This window comes from Calcarisporiella thermophila (genome assembly GCF_041956535.1).
Source record: "Calcarisporiella thermophila strain CBS 279.70 unplaced genomic scaffold VTP21scaffold_7, whole genome shotgun sequence".
Classification (NCBI taxonomy): domain Eukaryota; kingdom Fungi; phylum Calcarisporiellomycota; class Calcarisporiellomycetes; order Calcarisporiellales; family Calcarisporiellaceae; genus Calcarisporiella; species Calcarisporiella thermophila.
Window position 1 is genome coordinate 1,172,494 of NW_027192197.1, and position 19,533 is coordinate 1,192,026.

The window sequence follows — 19,533 nt, forward strand, 5'->3', positions numbered from 1 at the left end:
CATACCTTAAATGACTTTTTATCTTTGCGATTCAATTTATCTGCCAAAATTATAGATAACAGCTAGATATCTTACAATTTTGTGAGTTTCACCCATCCATTCCAAAATAGCACCATCCCATTCTATTTCGTTTCCTCCCGAAACCAGGTAAGGGTGCACCACTTCTTCGATGATTGATCTAGAGTAAACCAAAGCATCTCGAAGATTCTGCCACAATTCAGAGGATGATTTTCTTGCTGAATCAGGAACAAGGCGTCGATACACGATAGGAGTTAGCGAAGTGCGCCATCTAGTATTTTCAGAAAAGGATTTGAGGAGAGGGTGTGTATAATTAGTATTTTGCTCTAAATTCATGAATAAATATAATAGCGAAGATATTAATATCCCATTTGGAGAAAATTTAATGAAATTGGAGTGCCCCGAGTATCCAATTGCATACCTTAAATGCTGTTAATACTTATACCCATCTTACAATAGAATAGTCCAGGCTCCAATCATCTTTTACAAATTCTGATTTTATGCAAGAAAACCGATACAAATATATATTATTTATTTATCTATAAGTTTTGATGGTTCAATGTTTCGCATTCGGTGTGGATCTTTAAATGCTCTGTCACGACAGACTTCAAGTCGGATACTAGATTTAGAGTAAAAATTCATTGGTAGGTTTGTAGATCGATTGATATGACAACTCCATACGACAAGAAATGCTATTGTCTAGATTTATTATAGAGCTTTCCATTAATTAACACCAAGTTAAAATATTAAGTTAATGGGCACGGTAAATTTGGTGAGCTTGTCACCACTCCTGGCCTGAAACCCAACGCGGACAACACCCATATTTCAAAAATCACACGGAACCTTATGCTTAATCCCTGCCGTGGTTTGCTCAAGGGAGCGGGGCTGCACGCATTAATGAAATTTTGAATTGTCAGGTCGCCACTACTGCTCGCTCCGTAATTCACGCTTAATGGAAGGATGAGAGCAGTCTGACCTCCTGTGGGCATCACATAATTATCTTTAGATCCTGCTCCAATTTTTTCGTTAGTTACTGCGTCATAGCCCTAGGTTATAATAAATATATATTTGGTTCAAGCCATACGAGCATGAATTGGCTATCTTAATAGCTCTTACCTCTATTGTGACACTCTTGAATACAATCGGCACCCAATTATCGTAATTATCGAGCTGTAAAAGTACATTCCAAGGCATTTTCACACTAGGTCCTGGATTCAAACGCAATAGTGTTTCTCCTTCTGCAAGCTCTATTCCTCGAATTTGGACCCCAGGCACTCTAGGCCAGCAAAAAAATGCGCCAATAACGAAGGCAACCATCAGCACAAATGTGACATATACACAGATACGATTGCGGCATAAACTCGTACACCCCCGGCGCTTTCGAGCGGGCTGATATGGGCGGCGAGTGATGGGATGGGTAAGATGGGCGTGGGGCATCATATTATTGGAATATTCGGATTTAGCATCTTCCGCTTCGAAAACATATTTGTCTTCATTTTGCGTCTGTATAGTACGACGGCGAGTAGATTCGTTGTCGTTTATCTTTGACATTGGAAGTGAATTTTCTATAGAATTAGCGTAGATGTTAATGTTGAGAATTAATCCATCTTATTGTTAAATGAAAGAAAAGGATCTTTTTTAATCAAATAGTGACCTTAGATTACCTGATGAATGATTATGATTGATGTTGTTGCTGGGTTCTTGCATGCGAATGTAAAGGTTACTACCTCTAGAGATTGAGGAGAGTGCTGAGAGGCCTTTGCTCGCACGCGACATAAAAGCCCAAAAAAAACCGGTTAGGTGAAGTTATGAAGCTGCGGTATGTCGATAGCAAGGAATAATATAAGAAATCAGCCAATTCAAAAGTATGAAAAATATAAATGTTGATGAGAGCGAGCGATCTATTATATTGATACACAGGAATTATTAAAGAATTGACTCCACTAAATTTTTCATTGATATAAATAGTTTCAAAGACTATTGATACCCGATTTCCAAAGATTTCAGAAAACTTCAGGACACCAAATAAAATGTATTATAGGGCCTTAATGAAAAGTGGGAGAGAGTGCTATATACAATCATATTTAATAAAACCCAATACACAAAGTTATATGAAATACAAAACAACGGATACTTATATAAAAATATAGAGAAAGATGAAGAATACCGAGTTCAAGTGCTTTGTTCTCTCTATCGAAAAAACTTTATGTCACCTAGGCGACTCTGTCTGCGGATTGAAATATTTCGCGAAAGGCTCCCCTCCTCCTTTCGCACTAAACGCCTCGAAGCGGAACTGGCTCTTGAATTAAACGAAGACATTACATCAACTGACCCACCGGTTCTTTCGGTTTGATATGCTTCTGACACATCGGCCAAGGGGCGATACCAAGCTTTCACATTTTCATTATTCTTTAACTTGTCACTTAGTGCTCTAAATCTCGATTGATCCGATGCGGAAGTAGTATATTTTCCTTTAGACATATCCCAGTTTTCTTTTTCAGCATGGTGATGAACCCTTTGATGTTCTGGAGGAATCGGTAGGGTAACGCGAGTAGATTTCCTAGCACCCCTTGAGGAATGAAGAGCGTGTGGTTTCTTATTAGGTGATCTGTTGATTCTCCTGGTGTTTTCTACTGCTATCGATTTCTTGTCTCCGGAAACTACCGAAATTGGCCGCTTCTTAGTTGAAGATGTAACATTCGCATTTACAGTGGAATATTTTCGTTTCGCTGGGGTTGATAATATATTTTTCTTACTTATTTTCAGATTAGAATCAGGAGAAGTAGGAGGAGAGGAGAGATGGGAAGTGACGCGTCGAGGGCGATCCATTAATGCTGGTTGGAAATTATCGCAATAAAAACAAAATTAAACAGGATTAGAATTTGAATATCCAACGGTAACGCATATAGAGAGCCCATTGAACAAAAGAAAATTTCATTTCTAGACAAGGACGAAAAAATTCTGACTTACTGTAAGAGCCTCTCTATAATTGAAAATTCAAGATCAGAAGCTAAATTTCAGCCCTATTTTCAGATTCAATCCGATTTTGGGGTTATATAAAATATATGTCATTCTAACAGAGTCGCAGAGCTATCTTAACCTATTATTTTAAGGGAACGAGGGTACCAGTCTTTCATATTCATTTTACAACCAAAATCTAAATTGTACGAGAGGATCATTCGAACTTCGGCCTGAGATGACCTATAACCGTTCTTCTGAATTGGCAGAATGCCAGACTCAAGCTTGCGCAAGCATATCGACTCGGAGCGATCGAGATAAACCTGCCCGAGTTGCATATCTAGGTCCACCAGGAACGAATACTCATCAGGTTGCTATGAAGCTAAATGGGGAGCACATTGCAGTGGAGAGTATTGAGGGTAAATAAATATTAAAATTCAACTAAAAGCAGAACTGAGAGTATACAACATGGCCATATATGTCCACTAGCTGTCTTTGACGCTGTTACAAATTCGCAGGCAGAATATGGGGTAGTTCCTGTAGAAAACTCGACATACGGCTCAGTTGTGCAAACACTTGACAAGTTTGTTGAATGTGAAAACGTTAAAGCCGTAGCAGAAGTGTGCATGAGGGTATAGTGTTGGATGAAAATTATGAAAAGCAATTGCTAATTTTCCCTCTTGTTAGATCCACCACTATCTTCTATCCAAACACTCATCGCTGCAGGACATTAGCAAAGTATATAGTCATCCACAGGTAAGATTTTGGAACTATGATATACTCATTCATATACATCATGGATGTCATGGTACTAGGCGCTAGGGCAATGCAAGGAATGGCTCAACACCCATCTTGAAAGGGCAGAACGTGCAAACACATTCTCCACAGCGGAGGCGGCTAAGCTAGCATCACTTGAAGAAGGCACAGCTGCTATTTGCAGTAAAGTATGCATGGAATTATATCCGTTAAACATTGTTGCTAGTAATATTGAAGACTCGAAAAGTAAGCTGGGACCTTGGCTTGGGCTCACTGTTGCTAAAAGCTTACATGACACATCACTAACCTTGGCTTTTTGCTGGTTCCAATAGATAATCAAACCCGCTTTTTGGTTATCCAGAGTTGTTCCACCTCAATCCCGTCTCCTCTTCCTCCTCCTGCTAGTTCGGCCGTTAAATATTTCATCCGATTCACTGTTCTCCATCGTCCTGGCACACTCTGTGATGCTCTTCAAATATTTAAACAGCACGATATTAACCTCACTCGAATTGACTCGCGTCCGTCACGGCTTAGACCATGGACCTATGTTTTCTTTGTGGAATGCGACGGAGATCCCTCGAAAACAGAATTAGCCGTCCAGGACATGCTGAAGTATTGCACTGATGTACGAGTCGTTGGAACATATTACGCATCTGACATTTATGACGAATAAAACCTAACCTAATTAGCAAAGAATAAATCTTGAAATGCTAAAGATATTCGCAAATTATTTTCTTTTACGTTATTTCCTCATCGCAAAAGACATTAGTAGCCATGGCGGCAAATGATGGTAGCGATCCGAGCATACTTTTTTCATTCTTATGTTCTCATCGAAATTTCTTCAATAGAAGCGAAATATTTACGAAAATACAAGGAGCTTAAAAAACGCGTACGGGAGATGGAGGAGGTAGGTCTTCATGTATAGTAGCCAATCGAAATCTGCCCAGATTAATGTGATATACATATAGGACAACGAGAGATTAACCGTAAAATTAGCACGCGCAAAAAAACTTATTCAACGAATAAAGTTGGAGAGAAGGTAAATGGGTTTGATTGGAATTCCTGTTATTCAACATAGATTGCCTGAACTTACATCTGATCAATTTTTCGGTGCTTAATAGTTTTCTATTTGATCGATTAGAACAGGCAGCACCACCAGATCCTGATGCTGGTGCTGTATCAGATTCCTCGCTCTTTTCTTCTGATTCGGATCATGATATTTCATTTAATCAAGTTGGTTCATTATGCTTTTGGCATTGCATGCATTGCGGAGCTTACTTATTCAATCCTATTTAGGAACCAGGAATGACAACACCAACATCGGGTCGTGGTCGCTGGAAGCGCGACCCTAAAGCGCCCAAACGTCCAGCCAATGCCTTTTTTATGTATTGCCAACTGCAGAGACAGCATTTGCGGGATCAGCATCAGGATATGCCGCTTAGTGACTTCACAAAGATGCTCGGACAGCAGTGGAAGGCATTACCGCCGGAAGAAAAAAACGTGAGCACTATAAACGGAGGGGGAGAAGAAATAATACCAATTCTTACTTTATTGTGTATTGCCTAGAAATACTACGAAATGTATTCGAAGGATAAGGAACGCTATCAGAAGGAGATGTCGACTTATACAGAGAATAAGCACACTAGCGGGGGCACGGGCACAGCGGGGGGTGGTCGCCCGCGTGGACGGCCTTCCACTGGCGCTACCACTGATGATCAAAACCTGCGCAGTGATCCGATTTTGCCAGAGGAGGAGGAAGACTTGGAGGGTGTGATTGCTGAAATGGGCGGGCCTGAGGCGTTGGCTGGGATTGTAGGAGAGGAGGAAGACTGGGGCCCAGTGCCTGAAGACCTCGGGCTAGAGGAAGAGGAATAGTATACAACATCGATTAGCCCTTCGTAGAAATACAAAATAGGACGATAAACAAGCGAAACAATGGACTGGGAAAAGTCGTTTTTATTTTTTTATCTTATTGGATGTACAGTTTGCTTTCTCTATTCTTTGTAGAAGACTGATATGTGCTGCATGTGCTCTTTTTTTTTGTTGCCCGCTCTTTTCTGTTGAATCTATGAGATAATAATACTGCGCCCAAAATTGTATTGAAAGCTCATGCTGCAAGCGCATTGATGCCTTGGGTTTGAATTTTTTTACCACAAATAACTTCCAACTGAGGACGTTATTTACGGAGTCGGAATTTGCGAAGCTTTTTTTTATATCATTTTACACTGCTTCAACGCACCTATTCTCTCTCTCCTTTTTTATCAACCTACACATTCCGTCTTGATTCGTCGGCTGATGTGTGGGGGGATGAAAAACGAGACTCTACGGAGATTCGTTTTTGATTATTGATCGATCCTTATAGCAGACATCCCCCCCCTTCAAATTCATTCCATTTCTCGTCGTCTCCCATCATTCCTTCCATACTTACTCTTTCTCACTTCTCTCCTTTTGCCCTCCTTGCTCTTCCTGTCTAGCTTCGCATTTCTCTCTACATAAGAGAGAAGATGAGCTCCGCTGCACTTACAAGTTACGATGCCCCTTCTCTTCTCTCTGGATCGGCACAAGCAGACAGCTTGATATATAAACTCAAGTTAGAACAGCATATAAATAATGAGCGTGCTGCACGTGATTTCATAGAACGGACGTTGCGATGCCAGTTATCATCGCAAAGTTTACAAACGATCCTGAAGGATGGATCTATTTTATGCAGGTTGGATCTGGTGATTTTGGGGGCATGGATTATCTGAGAATCCTGACTTGCTTCTCTGTAGGTTGGTTAATGAATTGAGCCCTGGGACATTGCCTGTGAGAACACCGAAGAAAATGGCCTGGGAACAGGTATCACGAATTTATTTGTTCTGTTACATTGCAGTCGAGATTAATTCTGAATTTATTTTGCTAAACACTTTAGATGGAATCGATCAGCCTTTTCCTGGATGGGGCACGTAAACTTGGTCTCAAGAATTCAGAGCTCTTCCAGACTCCCGATTTGTTCGAAGGACGTGATATGGCTCAAGTGATTCTCACACTTTTGACGCTTGAACGTGTAGTCGCTTCCAGTAAACAAAAAACTTCCACGTCAAGAAGACCCAGAGCATACTCACAGTTACAAACGAAAAACGAGCAACGGAGGATTTTCCGAGAGAACTTTCCGCTTCGAAGCAGAGTTGAAATAGGTCCACTGCAGCAACCTCCGCGGTTAAATAGTAGAGTGCATCGCCAACAAGTGTTGGAACCGTGTCAGAAACCTCCATTGCTCCCCTCAATCCCATCCTCTAGCTCTGTTACATCAATTCCGAGTATGTGTAGACAAGCAACAGATATGCTACCAAAGAGAAAAGCCCTTGTGGAACGACGCTCCGGCTTTTGGAATCGGCCAGCCCTACATAATTCGCCCAGCTTCCTACAACATGACTCCCCACAATCTCCCCCTCGATCACCAACCTCCCTAACCTCGGTCGCTGAAAGCAAGAATCGTTCCCTTTCTCCCTCAATTCGTGAGGAAGTGGATAATGATGAAGAGCCTACTACCCCGAAGCATCAACGGTATAGGCGTCCTAGTGTCATACCGGCTCATTCGGCGCCGCCTATTCGCCATGGTCGGCGACCCTCTGAATTGGACAACCTCTCTCCTGTATCTCGGGGCAGTGTTGAGTCAATCCAATTCTCACCGACCAATTCTTCCACAAACACCTATAGATACCAGAGAGAAAAGCCTGAAAGAGTAAAAGGCAATACTCTGGTTCTGCTATCCGACGATAAACTAGTTGCTCAGTATCAGCTAGGAAACTGTGTAGGAAAGGGTCAATTCGGAGCTGTTTATCGTGCTTTGAATATGGGGACAGGACAGATGGTCGCGGTCAAACGGATCAAACTTGAGGAGGACCAGAAAGATAGGGTGGACTCTTTAATGAAGGAAGTCGAGCTTCTGAAAACGTTGTCGCACCCTAGCGTGGTTAAATATGAGGGCTTCATCAAAACCGAAGGTCACCTAAACATTATTCTAGAGTTCGTAGAGAGCGGGTCCCTCCTAGATGTTCTCAAGTCTTTTGGAACCTTTCCTGAAAAACTCGCTGCCTCTTACACCGCAAAAATCCTCGATGGACTCATCTATCTACACGATCGGCAGGTGGTACACTGTGACCTGAAAGCGGCCAACCTTCTCACTACCAAAAACGGGAATGTCAAGCTGACAGATTTTGGGGTGTCCTTGAATCTGAAACTTCGGCCTGCGGATAGCGATGTAGTAGTAGGAACTCCCTACTGGATTGCTCCCGAAGTGATACAGCTGATGGGGGCAAGCACTAAATCAGATGTTTGGAGTCTCGGCTGCACGGTGGTAGAGCTCATCACTGGGCAACCACCATATGCTGACATGATACCCCTAACGGCTCTGTTCCATATCGTAGAAGATGCGCATCCTCCAATGCCAGACGGCATTTCCAAGGAGCTGGAGGGGTTTTTGCTCCTCTGTTTCCGGAAAGATCCGGAACAACGCGCCACGGCCCGTGAACTGCTTGAACATCCATGGATACGAATGCACTGTGGGTCATTTGAAAAAGCACTAAGGCGACAAGAGAGTTTTCCGCATTTCCGAAGAAGCGCTCCTGTTTATCCACCCCATGGGCTGATCTCTCCCACCTTGCATGCCACTGTATCAGACAAGGGTCTGCAAGGAGACGCTCCAACCCTCAACCTAGACGACCCGTGTCCTTCGACCCCTGAGCCACCTTGTACCATCGATCAGATTATGCTTCCTCCCTCTTCACCTCCTTCCATAAAGATGCGTCGCCATCTATCGGAGACCTCAAAGCTGGCACATGAATTTGTGAAGAGCTCTTTTGGCAAGGCAGTAGTGTGCAAAGTGTGTAATGAAGCGCTGAAACGAGGCGCAGTTTTTTGTCAGGCCTGCGGCCTTTACTGTCATGAAAGATGTCGATTCGAGCTTGGACGAGAGGACTGTACACCCAACCTTGAATTAAGCTTTTCGAACACACCAATCAAGCGGAGGCCCCCCCCAATCCAGACTAGCGGCTTTTTCACCCCTATCAAAGCGCTTTGTTCCCCAGTGCGCTCTCCTACCTCACGAAAGGATGTCTCCGTAAAACCCAGTGATCCTACTAGTAAGCGCACACGAAAACTGTCAGAGGTATTCTCCTTCCATTCCCGCAACACGTCCAACGCCAGTATCACTACCAATTCCAGCACTTATACGACAGATGGCAGCACTAAGAGCTCTCAGCACAACCGCTCTAGGCGTCGAGACCATTCTCAATCTATGCCCACTTCTCCTTCCGGGATCTTCTGGAGTCCGTTCTCTAGCGGCGGCATTGATATTGGAATTGGTGCCACCGGAAAAAAGGAGGTGAAGGAGAAAGGCCGTTTCCGTGCCAACTCCATGAGCCGAGAAGAGCTGGGTTCAGAGAGGAGCGGAGATCGGAGTCCTTCCTCTTCCGTGAGCGATGCGAGCACCATCACCATCCGTGACGAGATTCGGTCCAAATCCAAGTATAGGGGCCGCAGCCTACCAGGCGGTGATTGTGTATTCCAATGAGTTTATCCCCTTCCCCCTTCTATTTCCACATCGCTACTCGAAATTATGATATTCCCCCTTTTTATTCCCTAAATTTATCTTGGCTGTTCTTTATCCATGTTGATTGTTAAGATAATCACTTTATTTTATACCCCCTCCCCCTCCTCCTTTTATTCAAGAGGCAATCTAGTATTATCTAGTGTTTTACTTTATGGATAGGACTTTTATTAAGACTCCCCTATATTATTCTTTCACTTTTCTTTCCTTTACTATATCTATTTCCTTCTACTCTCTCGTGCACTTCTTTTTTTTTTATCACGCCACCTCCCATTTCCTCTATTATAACCATTCGTTTTTTATTTTATTAAAAGTTTTATCTTTACTGCTATCTGCTTTTTTTTTTAAAAATAAGATGGATCAACATACGCAAGAGTAACGTGGATGGCATAGATAGGAGTAATAATAGTAGTAGCAAAGGGGAAGGGGAGGGAAGTCTAGATGGAGCTTTTAAAAGGGGAGAAAAATACATTAAAAAGAAAGAGAATATTGGAAGACCTACGAATGTACAATAAGCAATAAGTTTTTTGGTTTAAATTAAATCACTGGCCCTCGACAACTCCTGAGGCGGTGAAAGGCGTGAGCGCCTTCCTGGCACCCATGATCCGCTCCGCAAGTTTGCGCACATTCCGATCCACGCCAACCACTTGCCACGCAAAGTCCACTCCAAACACATTTCTAATCACATAGACTATCCTCTTAGCATACTTTTCCTTCATCCAATCATCGTCAAACTCCTCTTCTGGGGTGGTGAGGGCAGCGTCGAGAGGTAGGCAGCGATTTACAAGAGGCAAGAGCTGATTCACCAAACTTTCGTAGGACTCTTCGTCCTGCACGGGAGGGGGAAGCGTAATTTCGAAGGCCGGAGAACACGCCATGACGGTGTGGGTTCCGGAGTGATGGTAGCGGAACTCGTAGGTGCCAACCCGCCATGGGAGCTTTTCGCCTCGGAAAACAATGCTTCCGCTCACGGTCTCGCCTCCTTGCAGGACCTCATAGGAGACCTCGTTGGTCTCTGCTTCGCTGGCAGGGTCTTCCTCGGCCATCCCTGGCACAACCCAGCTCCACTGTCCCTTGGAGCTGACGGACGTGATGGTCGGAAGTCGGTTATCCGTTAATTTGTAAAGGCCAATCCAATCTTTTTTCGCATGGTTGGCCGGCGCTGTCCATTCAATGGTGATTTGCTCCCCGTACTCAAACCGAGTTCTCTTTGGCAGCCTAAGTGTGTATTTGGTTAAGTCATACTGGTCGATATCCTGTGCAATCACCGGGATCAGAATCCGGGTTCGGGATGCCTCGATGAGCGAACGTGTCTCCTCCACCATTTCTTTCAGGGTAGGCTTTGCAGCCTCTACTAGTTCTCCGATGGTATCAGCCGTCTCCTCCACCACTCGCTCCACTTTATCCACCACCTCCTTCACAAGCATCTCGGCCATCCGTGTACTCTGCAGGGCAAGTTGGATCTCTGGGATTCTTTTGGAGACGTCCGCCTGTAGGAGTTTATCAAGTGGAGGCAGCGTGGCGTTTTTGATCGTGCGGGTAAGACCAGCTTCTTTGCGAAGTTGAGCACCGTAAAGCTTTTGCATGTGAGGGCTAAAGTAACCGAAAGAACGGCGTTATGGTCTCTGAATGACTAAATAACTTAAACACATCAAAAAAAAAACAACTTACTATTCAACATAATTCAAAAACAAAAAGTTGGACACCTGTGAGAAGAGTGCAAGGCCAAAGATGACTGGGTGATTGGCGATGAGGGTCATTCCCCAGAAAGCAGCATGGCCCATGATCTTTTCGGGATTGTTTAGATATCTGAAGAGATGCGCAGAGGGAGAAAATTGGTTAAGAGTGGGGAGGAGGAAAAATAGCGAGGCATATAACGCCTGACTGACCTGTATATCCCATTATAAATCAGGTGGGGTGGATGCTCGTCGATAAAGAAGTCGCCGTAGAACCAGCCGTAATCGCCAAGAGTTTCGAAGATACTCATGCTCGTCCAAACGTGTAAAACGACCAGCAGCTATAGATAGCAATCAATGAAGCGTGTTTCAGGAGCCAAGAAGACCATAGAGTTGATTTATTACCACTCCCATTGTATGACGAAGAAGGGTGGTCCCATAGGTCCAATCATCCGGTAATGTGTAGAAGCTGAAGCATGCAACTATGAAGCTCACGTAGGTCATACAGTTTGACAAATTATAAATCCTAACACATCACATAGCCCGAGAGTCAGTCAGTCTCTGATCAAGCCCTCCTCCAAACAAACCACACACTTACACCTTCCAATTCTGGAACGCGTCCTGGGGAGTAAAGCCATACTTGATGTAATGCTTGGTAAAATGCTTACTCCGACTCTGTACGAGTAGCACAGCTCCAAGGATATAGGAATGGAAAATCCGCCAAAACAGAGCCTGCCCGATCACAAATAGCCAGGCTTGGCTGCCACGCATTAAAAATAACGGTATCACGGTTGAGTAGAAGATGATCATGGCAACGAAGAGATCTGTGGAACGCCACCAGTCGAAATTTTTAAATACAATTAGATCACGTCGGAAATAGGTGTGGTAAATGTCGCGGTTCGGACTAGTGCCATGAGCATCTTCGTGCTGGTTATCCTGATAGGTAGCATCATTAGTCTTATTTTTGCATTTGTCCTTGGAGGAAACTGGCTTGCTATTGTAAGTCTTTTCGATGTCTACAATAATTGATGGAGTGTTAGTATTTCTTGGTTGCAAATTGGTAATAGCGGTTCCTCCTCTTACGCGGATTCTCAACATAGGTCAAGAAAACAAATTGTGCCACGTGCGCAATCAGACTCACATACAGCACCGTATAACTATGCGTGATAAGCGACACCCCATAGTATCCTGCATATCCAACAGAGTACATCGGATGCGGTGCCATTTCAAATACCCCGTCGAAGGTTAGCGATTGCTCGATAAGGAAGAAAAAGTCTCCCCAGTCTGCATATACAAGCCGAGGTAAATGGTGAGAAGAGAAAAGCGAAAACGAAAAAGAATAGCGATACATTACACCAAGCAAAGTCTTTGACTACACGATGAGCATCCAATTTCACCCACACGTTGAACAGCACTAGCACAAGCCCGCCAATCCAACGCAGCGCCAGACGAAGCCAATTTTCATCCGCAGGCGAATGCAGCCATGCGATTGCGAAGCAGACGTAGGCAGTGAAGTCATTGAGGAGGATGAGGTCAACAAGCTCGCGGAAAAGAAGCCAGGTATTGAACTCGACAGGCACCTCCTAAGAGTAAGAAAGACGGGTTTGGTGTTGAATACTAGTCTTTGGCATATAGATCGGATATTCGATGGGCACGCAAATTCAAATCATTATTACCTCAAATTTGTAATCTTTACCCATTTTGGCGATCAATTCTCTTCTAACCCACTCCTTCTCCAACAATCCCCACCTTTTCACAACCCTCACCAACAAGTTTCTCTCACTTTGTCTCTTCAAAAGATAGCCTAGTCCTCCATTATATGCCGCGCGCCACAAAAGAAACACGGTAAGGAAGAAATATTGCCGCAGGGTCGAAGGAAGAATGAGGAAGAACATGATCTGGGTGACCATGACGCCGAGAATTAAGAAGTCGAAAAATGACTTCTTGGAAGAGAGGGAGAAGAGCGATCGGAGCATATCGTGGGTCTCTGGCACTCTAAACACTGTTCAGGAAAAGTGAATAAAACGTGCTCAGGAGTGAGAATGGAGGCTCTCATGCTAAACATGACACCTAGCCATCGTACCTTTGCCATCGGACGTTTTTCCAAAGGTAACATTATTTTCAGTGACCCTCTTCAGTACCTGGGCATCTATCATATCTCTCTCGTTTTCTACCAAAATCTCGCCATTTCCGGCCTCGTTGGCTTTTAAGACCTGGTCCCCATGTCGATGACGAAGCTCGTTCGCCATTTCTAGAGTTGACTTACTATAAATTTCGGGGTATTGTCGACTGCTTCTGTTTATAAGAGCAGTATAAAGTTTGGATACTGCTACTTTTTTATTTTTGCAAATCTTCCACTTGTCCTCACGTGTAAGCGGTGTTCAATGAATTTTGAATGATTCCTCTCACGAATATTAGATCATAACTTAGATTATTGGAGGTAAAGAGAATAACATAAAACAGATAAAATGAATGGAGGAAGCCGGCCGAAAGCGGGAGAAATAAAAAAAAAATAAAGGCATGTAAAATAACGAAAGAATAAACAACAACAGATCGTAACATTACTATCGCTAAAGATATATAAAAATAACAGTACTCAAGTACTCAGTAATACTATATATAATTTTTTTATACCTCCCCACTTGTAACCCTACATTGCGCAAATTTTTCCTTTGGCATTTTATTCTTCAAGAAAAAGAAAGAGAAAAAAAAGTAAAATACTGAGAACTCTCTATTGTCTATAGTCGTTAAAGAATCGGGGGATATCTTGAGGGGACCAGCTCAGACCATGCCGTTCATCCAACATGCGACCCAAACTGCAACAGCAGAGACAACGATTGTGATGGCAACTAGTGAGGGATATCCTTGTTTCTCTGGTGCAGGTTGATACTTGGGTAAATTGACATCGCACCACTTCTCAATCTATTACCAGATCAAGAGATCAATTAGTCTCAATCGCACGGCCTAGACCATCACATCCAGTAAGATTACCTGGCCACATGCAATGCTGATTTTCAAGAAATTTGGATCCCGGGTATCATTCTTTTTCGCAATCATCCTGGCATACCGCCGGAACACGTTCGCAACAGAGACGATATCGGTGCATTCGTAGATCAGCTGCACGGCTTCGCCCTTGCGAATCTTGACGTTACGCTTGAACACCTCGGGATTGCGCAATAGCAGGGCTAGGGTAGCGATAGCCATCACCTGGGGAATGGCACAAAAGTTGAAAACAGATTGATTCTTGAGCATGGAGAGATAGGTGAGGCAGTCGGGGACATGGGCTAGAGCATTGGCACACATATGGGAAAGACATGCAAGTGCCTGGAAGGAAAATTTCATTAAAAGAAGTTACGAATGGGGCTCTTTCTAGTTCTCGGTTTTTGAGTGGAATATGCGACACTTACTGCATCCGTGTTTTTTGGATCTTTGAAGGCGGCAAAATCGTCCGCATATTGTGACCAGATGTCCTTGGGCCAGAACTGGCGTTTGTCGATTAAATCCTCGAGATAGTCACGGATGATATTCGTTTTCTGGAGGAAATAACCCATGGTGATGGCAAGCTGTGATTCCTCCAAGAGCCGTTCATCTAACAAAAGAACAAAATGATAAGTGCCCTGCATGGACATATGCCCGAAACAACGTGAAATGCAATGTTACCTTCAAGTCCACTCTTCACGAATAATTCATTAAGCCCTAGCCCAACCAGGCCAGCAACGTAGTAGCAGTACAGGTCGAAATCCTTCACAGTTGCAACGCTTGTCTCAATCCTGTGCTCGCCATTCGCATACTTTGCCATACCCTCACCCATCTCCTTAGTAATTCTCGCAATCACGTCCTGCAGCGGTGGGCGTAGTGCTAGGAACTCGCTCACCACCACCTGAAATTCTACAAGAAGCTGTCTATCCTTTTCGTTCGGGCCGCTTTCGGTGAAGTTCCAGCCTTCCCGGCTGATGAGTTTGTGGAACTCTTGGAGAATTTCGGTTTTCCGTGAGAGCGGGAGCGTCATATCATCCTCGATGGTATCCAGCCCACGAAGCACAAGATAGAAAAGGCAAACTGGATCGCGCAAGTCCTCATCAAGCTCTTGGATGACGGCCGCAAATGAACGCGATGTTTGATTAAGGAATTCGTAGCAACGCTTCTTATTTCCGGAAAAATTGGGTAAGGGTCTGCGAGGGGAGAGCTTGTATTGGATGAGGGCGGCGATTTCAGAGGGATATCCCGCCGATTGTATAAGAGTACCCAGCATCGTATAGGATTATTTTATAAGAGATTAAAGATGAAGATAATAAGCGAGTATTAAGGAACAGAGCGGGAAAAAAGAAGTTTTGTTCACGAATAAACAATAGAACGGTCAATCTGCTGTTAAATTTTTCACCAATTAGAAATCAAAGGCCTCCAAAGTCCCTTGCAGTCAATTTCGGAAGGAAAAAAAAAAAATAATAAAAAAAGCTCTCATAGAGGGGGTATAACTCGCCTTTTTCCAGCAAGAAATGTGTATAGAATATGCATTTATTAGAAAACGAAGATCGTTGCGTTGAGAGAAAAATAGAGGCTGAGCAAGGAAGAAACAGCATAAGCTCAAGTTTCTAGCCTTCGGCATACAGTGTCCACTAACTCCTTGGAATCTAACGAATATAGTTTGATTAAGCTCAATAATTCCTATCTCTCCTCCCCAAAAATCTAAATTTCCATGATCTCTCACCCTCCTCACGCACGTAAACAATCATATATGGGTTGGCGGTGGTGCCACTATCCGTAAATACCTCCTGCTCACTCACCTAAGAAAATCGTTGCGTACAGCCATCGTCAAGAGCCATCCACACACTAATTGGGCCGTGTTCGACTCGAAGCAAAAGAGAAAACAACATACCTCCGTTACCGAAGCATCGTCGTATTTCAACCAGCGATCCCGCTCAAAGTCATGAATGTATATCCAGTAGTGCCCAAACTCTACTCCGCCTATCAGCGAAATTCCACCGATTAGCAGCTGACTAGCCATGCCAAAATTTCCCCATATAAGTACCTTGATGCATAAATACAGCATGTGCTCGGTATGCGTGCTCTCTCAAATCACTAAATTGTCCTTTTAATTTTGGAATAAGCTCTTCAATTCGCTTTTGCGCTTGAGTCAGCTTCTCTCGCGCCCGATTTTCCTCCTCCACTAGTCCATTTATAACCTGCTCCACTTCAAGCCTTCGCGCGGTATCTGTATAGGTGGCGAGCTCTTCACGGAGAATGGCGATCGCTGCCGAAAGCATGTCAGGCACAGGCAGCGGATATGTCTACCATTGGACAAGAATGCAGGAGAGGAAATGGTTAATAAGCGGGAAACAGTAGATACGGGCGATGCCCTACCTTGTTTTTAGTGTACTCCCCGACTAGTTTTTGACAATGCTCCAGCTCCTGTCTCCATCCCAGGACCTCTCGATGGCGATCCGCAAGCCTGTCTCGGTTCTCTGCGAGGTATCGATCCATGTAGACGACCTTATCAAATCGGAGAAACGCGTTCGACTTGTACGCATTGGACGTGGAGCGGTCGAATTGAACTCTCTGTATAAAGCATATGGGTGAGAGTCGTCGGCCTGCAAAAACGAAGCCGGCGCGTATTTACCTGTATCTGGATCTGCAATACAGGGGGCAGCTGGCTAATATAAACCTCACGGGTTGCCTCGGTCCCCTCGACCTCCACCTTTGCCGGCCCGAAATACGCGTCCAACCCGTCATACAAATCGTACCCCTCACGCGCATCCACAAATAGATGGATGAAGGCCTCCTCTTTTGCGCGACAAACGGGCTCCCCACTCTTGGTGTCGATGTAGGACAAGAGCTGCTTGGTTTTGCCGAAGAAAAGCTCGCGTACAATATTTTGTCGTTCGCCATCGGCCCCTGCGGAGGTCGGTTTCAACGCAGCCTCTATGAGGCACATGACATTATCCATACACTCGGTGACATCCTGTTGTACACCAAAGGTCATGTCAGTGTGATGGGTTGGGATTGATGTAGACATATTTGATGCTGCTGCGGTGGTTGCGGTGTTGGTAACCGTCGCAGCCTTATCCGACGATGATGCCGGAGCGGAATAGCCCAAGAGTGGAGCAAGATCACTCGCTTCCCAAGCCTCTCCGGTCGACATCTTATCCTTGCTAGATATTACCAAGTCTCCCGTAGCGAAATCTTTGCCGGCGGCTTTTTGTGAACCCAATATCATCTCTTGGGGTAATGGTCGCTCTGGCCCCTTCATCCCAACTCCCTCCGTTTTATCCACCTCCATGACTTGTGCAGCCTCACTCTCCACTAAGTTGACATTGTCTTCACCCTTCATCTGCGATAGCTCATCTATGCAACCTCTACTTCCCTCCTCTCTTGAAATCGGCGGCTTTTCAAGGGCCATTCGCGCCAGCTCCAGGTTGGGGGTGACAGAGCGCTGCCTCGAATAGATCATGGTCACAAACAACTCGCTCAATAGCCCGACAAATTTTTTGGCAAGTTTCACTTCTTGCCGCGATATTTCCCTTCCATAAATCTTTTTCCCGACCAAGGACTCCTCCTCCACGTGCTCATCCATGCGCATTACCGCCTCGCGAAACCCACGTATAGTGAAATAATATTGCAATAGCGAATTTAGATAACAAGTATTGCCCACATTTTCGAGACCAGCGGGGAGTTCGCCGCGAGAATGGTCAATCATCTCTATATCTCTGCCCAAATCACCACCAGCTCCTGCTTCAAATTCCTGCGACAGCTCTCCAAGATCAAGGAACCGCCATATCACTTGACTACTACGCGCAGAGGCAATGATACGAAGCGCGTCCTTCAACTCTCCACCGATTTCCCAATTTGCCTAACAACAAGCAAACATCTCAGGTGAATAAGCTCGAAATCCAAACGAATATGCACGGACAAACCTTTTCCTTATAGGCCTGAACCACCTCCAAGTCCTCTGCTCCCGATTCCACCCCCAGGCGTTCATACGCTGATTTTATATCTGATCCGCTCACTATCCCCTGAGATTTTAGAATCGCCACCTCCTCTTGCAAGGTCATTGCTTGCCGTTCGTTTGCGATCTCAGTAAGCGCATCTAGATATTCGGGTGTCTTGCCGGGGACATGCTCAACCGCTTTGTGATAAGCCCATTTTATGAGATCGTCGGACATATCGCTCATCACTCCAAGTGAATTCAAAGCCGCTTTGAGGCCAGAAGTGGGCACCGATGAAGAGGCGATCCAATGGCGAGCATAGGCGTTGACAACATGAGCATTTAATACAGGTTCCGCCTTCTGGAAAAGCTCGCGCCCTGCGGACACATTACCCATTTGCTCGCGCGCCACATGGAGTGCCAGAGACAGATCAAGATAACCACGCTTCATTATGGGTTCTCTATCGGGAAGCGACTTGGCGGGTGGAGAAATTGCACTCTCTCCAATTTCGTACCCAAGTGCCTCAAAGCATGCACGACTTCCCTCGTCCAGACCTACTCGCTGCTTGAATGCGTTGCCTGTAATTGGGATGGCTCGATCGTCGCCTTCAAGTGCATTTCGTACATAGCGCGAGATTGTTTCAAGCGCTAGGTTGAGGGTTGTTTTCCTATCCACCCCACTATTTCCGCTTCCTACCCGCGTAGAGAATGAATCGACGGGTCTTGTCCGCTCCAGGGCCTGGAAAACAGAGAGTGGAATTTGCGGTGCATGCACATCCACCTCCACTCGAAAGTAACACTCACAACAACGCCATACAGCTTTTTCGTTCTCCTGTCCCTGCGCTTGCGCCGGGTGAAAGTGGTGAATTTCCGACTCGGAAGAGCAACGACGCGTATCCATTTGAGAGTGGGTATTCACGTGAAACCATTGCCGACATGAACCGCAGATTACAATCAGCGTTTCACCGGAAGTTTCGCTCGCAGCGAGCAAAGTGTTTAAATATTCCGCGAGTTCCGGTGAAGGATAGAGGAATTCGTGGACATGTGGAACAGGCCCAAGCTTATGCACAGTGAGAAGGTGATTCACCCAGAAAGGTGTAGTGATTCCCTCTTCAGCATAAATGTAGCGGGTACTGCGTGGAGGAAGAATGGGAAGCTTTGGTGAGGATATCAATGAAGCCGACTTGCCACCGGGATATACTTCTTCTAATGAATATATTTATCAAGATATTTTACTAGATCTGGGACAAGAGAAAATATACCTTGCGAGTGGACCATCTTTTAAGTGCGTCTAAGCATTAGATCTCTATGGAGAGCGACGATTGTACATAAAATATGTGGTCAGTCAACCTAGTGTCGAATTGAATAATTAAGTCACGCGGTCACGAGTACATTTAATAAACCCGCCAATCTTTCGTCTAAGAATGCTGTATATGTATTTATAATGGCGAAGGAATATACAATAAGAAAGAGAAGATGATATAAAAGGGAGGAAAAAGAGTATAGAATGGATGCGATATAGGCTGTTGTAGAATGGAGGGAAATTGCAGAGGCCAAGGTCTAAAGTTAGTCGGCGATTGATTTATGGGTGGCTTTGTGCATGGTTCACCCTC

General features: G+C 44.7%; 7 protein-coding genes across 7 annotated transcripts; 3 read left to right on the forward strand and 4 right to left on the reverse strand.

Annotated features, from left to right (window-relative positions):
• Positions 1-764: 764 nt before the first annotated feature.
• On the reverse strand, positions 765-1,794 carry VTP21DRAFT_10777 (uncharacterized protein; the record flags this gene model as incomplete). The annotated part of the gene is made up of 3 exons (XM_069390150.1): positions 765-1,064; positions 1,135-1,583; positions 1,683-1,794. 3 exons carry the CDS (start codon positions 1,792-1,794, stop codon positions 765-767), a joined length of 861 nt encoding a protein of 286 aa, XP_069253400.1.
• A 1,420-nt stretch (positions 1,795-3,214) lies between these two features.
• VTP21DRAFT_10778 (uncharacterized protein) lies at positions 3,215-4,405 on the forward strand (the record flags this gene model as incomplete). The annotated part of the gene is made up of 5 exons (XM_069390151.1): positions 3,215-3,395; positions 3,466-3,608; positions 3,664-3,732; positions 3,792-3,978; positions 4,065-4,405. 5 exons carry the CDS (start codon positions 3,215-3,217, stop codon positions 4,403-4,405), a joined length of 921 nt encoding a protein of 306 aa, XP_069253401.1.
• A 101-nt stretch (positions 4,406-4,506) lies between these two features.
• VTP21DRAFT_10779 (uncharacterized protein) lies at positions 4,507-5,607 on the forward strand (the record flags this gene model as incomplete). The annotated part of the gene is made up of 6 exons (XM_069390152.1): positions 4,507-4,522; positions 4,581-4,639; positions 4,701-4,771; positions 4,854-4,965; positions 5,029-5,232; positions 5,299-5,607. The coding sequence occupies 6 exons, from the start codon at positions 4,507-4,509 to the stop codon at positions 5,605-5,607; spliced, it is 771 nt and encodes a 256-aa protein (XP_069253402.1).
• Positions 5,608-6,236: 629 nt separating this feature from the next.
• On the forward strand, positions 6,237-9,286 carry VTP21DRAFT_10780 (uncharacterized protein; the record flags this gene model as incomplete). Its single annotated transcript, XM_069390154.1, has 3 exons — positions 6,237-6,442; positions 6,504-6,570; positions 6,644-9,286. 3 exons carry the CDS (start codon positions 6,237-6,239, stop codon positions 9,284-9,286), a joined length of 2,916 nt encoding a protein of 971 aa, XP_069253403.1.
• Positions 9,287-9,864: 578 nt separating this feature from the next.
• Positions 9,865-13,247, reverse strand: VTP21DRAFT_10781 (uncharacterized protein; the record flags this gene model as incomplete). Its single annotated transcript, XM_069390155.1, has 9 exons — positions 9,865-10,915; positions 10,994-11,131; positions 11,212-11,339; positions 11,404-11,524; positions 11,597-12,014; positions 12,082-12,282; positions 12,353-12,581; positions 12,675-13,000; positions 13,082-13,247. The coding sequence occupies 9 exons, from the start codon at positions 13,245-13,247 to the stop codon at positions 9,865-9,867; spliced, it is 2,778 nt and encodes a 925-aa protein (XP_069253404.1).
• A 532-nt stretch (positions 13,248-13,779) lies between these two features.
• On the reverse strand, positions 13,780-15,250 carry VTP21DRAFT_10782 (uncharacterized protein; the record flags this gene model as incomplete). Its single annotated transcript, XM_069390156.1, has 4 exons — positions 13,780-13,920; positions 13,990-14,322; positions 14,406-14,587; positions 14,659-15,250. The coding sequence occupies 4 exons, from the start codon at positions 15,248-15,250 to the stop codon at positions 13,780-13,782; spliced, it is 1,248 nt and encodes a 415-aa protein (XP_069253405.1).
• Positions 15,251-15,582: 332 nt separating this feature from the next.
• VTP21DRAFT_10783 (uncharacterized protein) lies at positions 15,583-19,198 on the reverse strand (the record flags this gene model as incomplete). The annotated part of the gene is made up of 8 exons (XM_069390157.1): positions 15,583-15,629; positions 15,707-15,782; positions 15,875-15,963; positions 16,028-16,286; positions 16,360-16,554; positions 16,616-17,845; positions 17,910-19,126; positions 19,183-19,198. The coding sequence occupies 8 exons, from the start codon at positions 19,196-19,198 to the stop codon at positions 15,583-15,585; spliced, it is 3,129 nt and encodes a 1,042-aa protein (XP_069253406.1).
• Between the last annotated feature and the right edge of the window lie 335 nt (positions 19,199-19,533).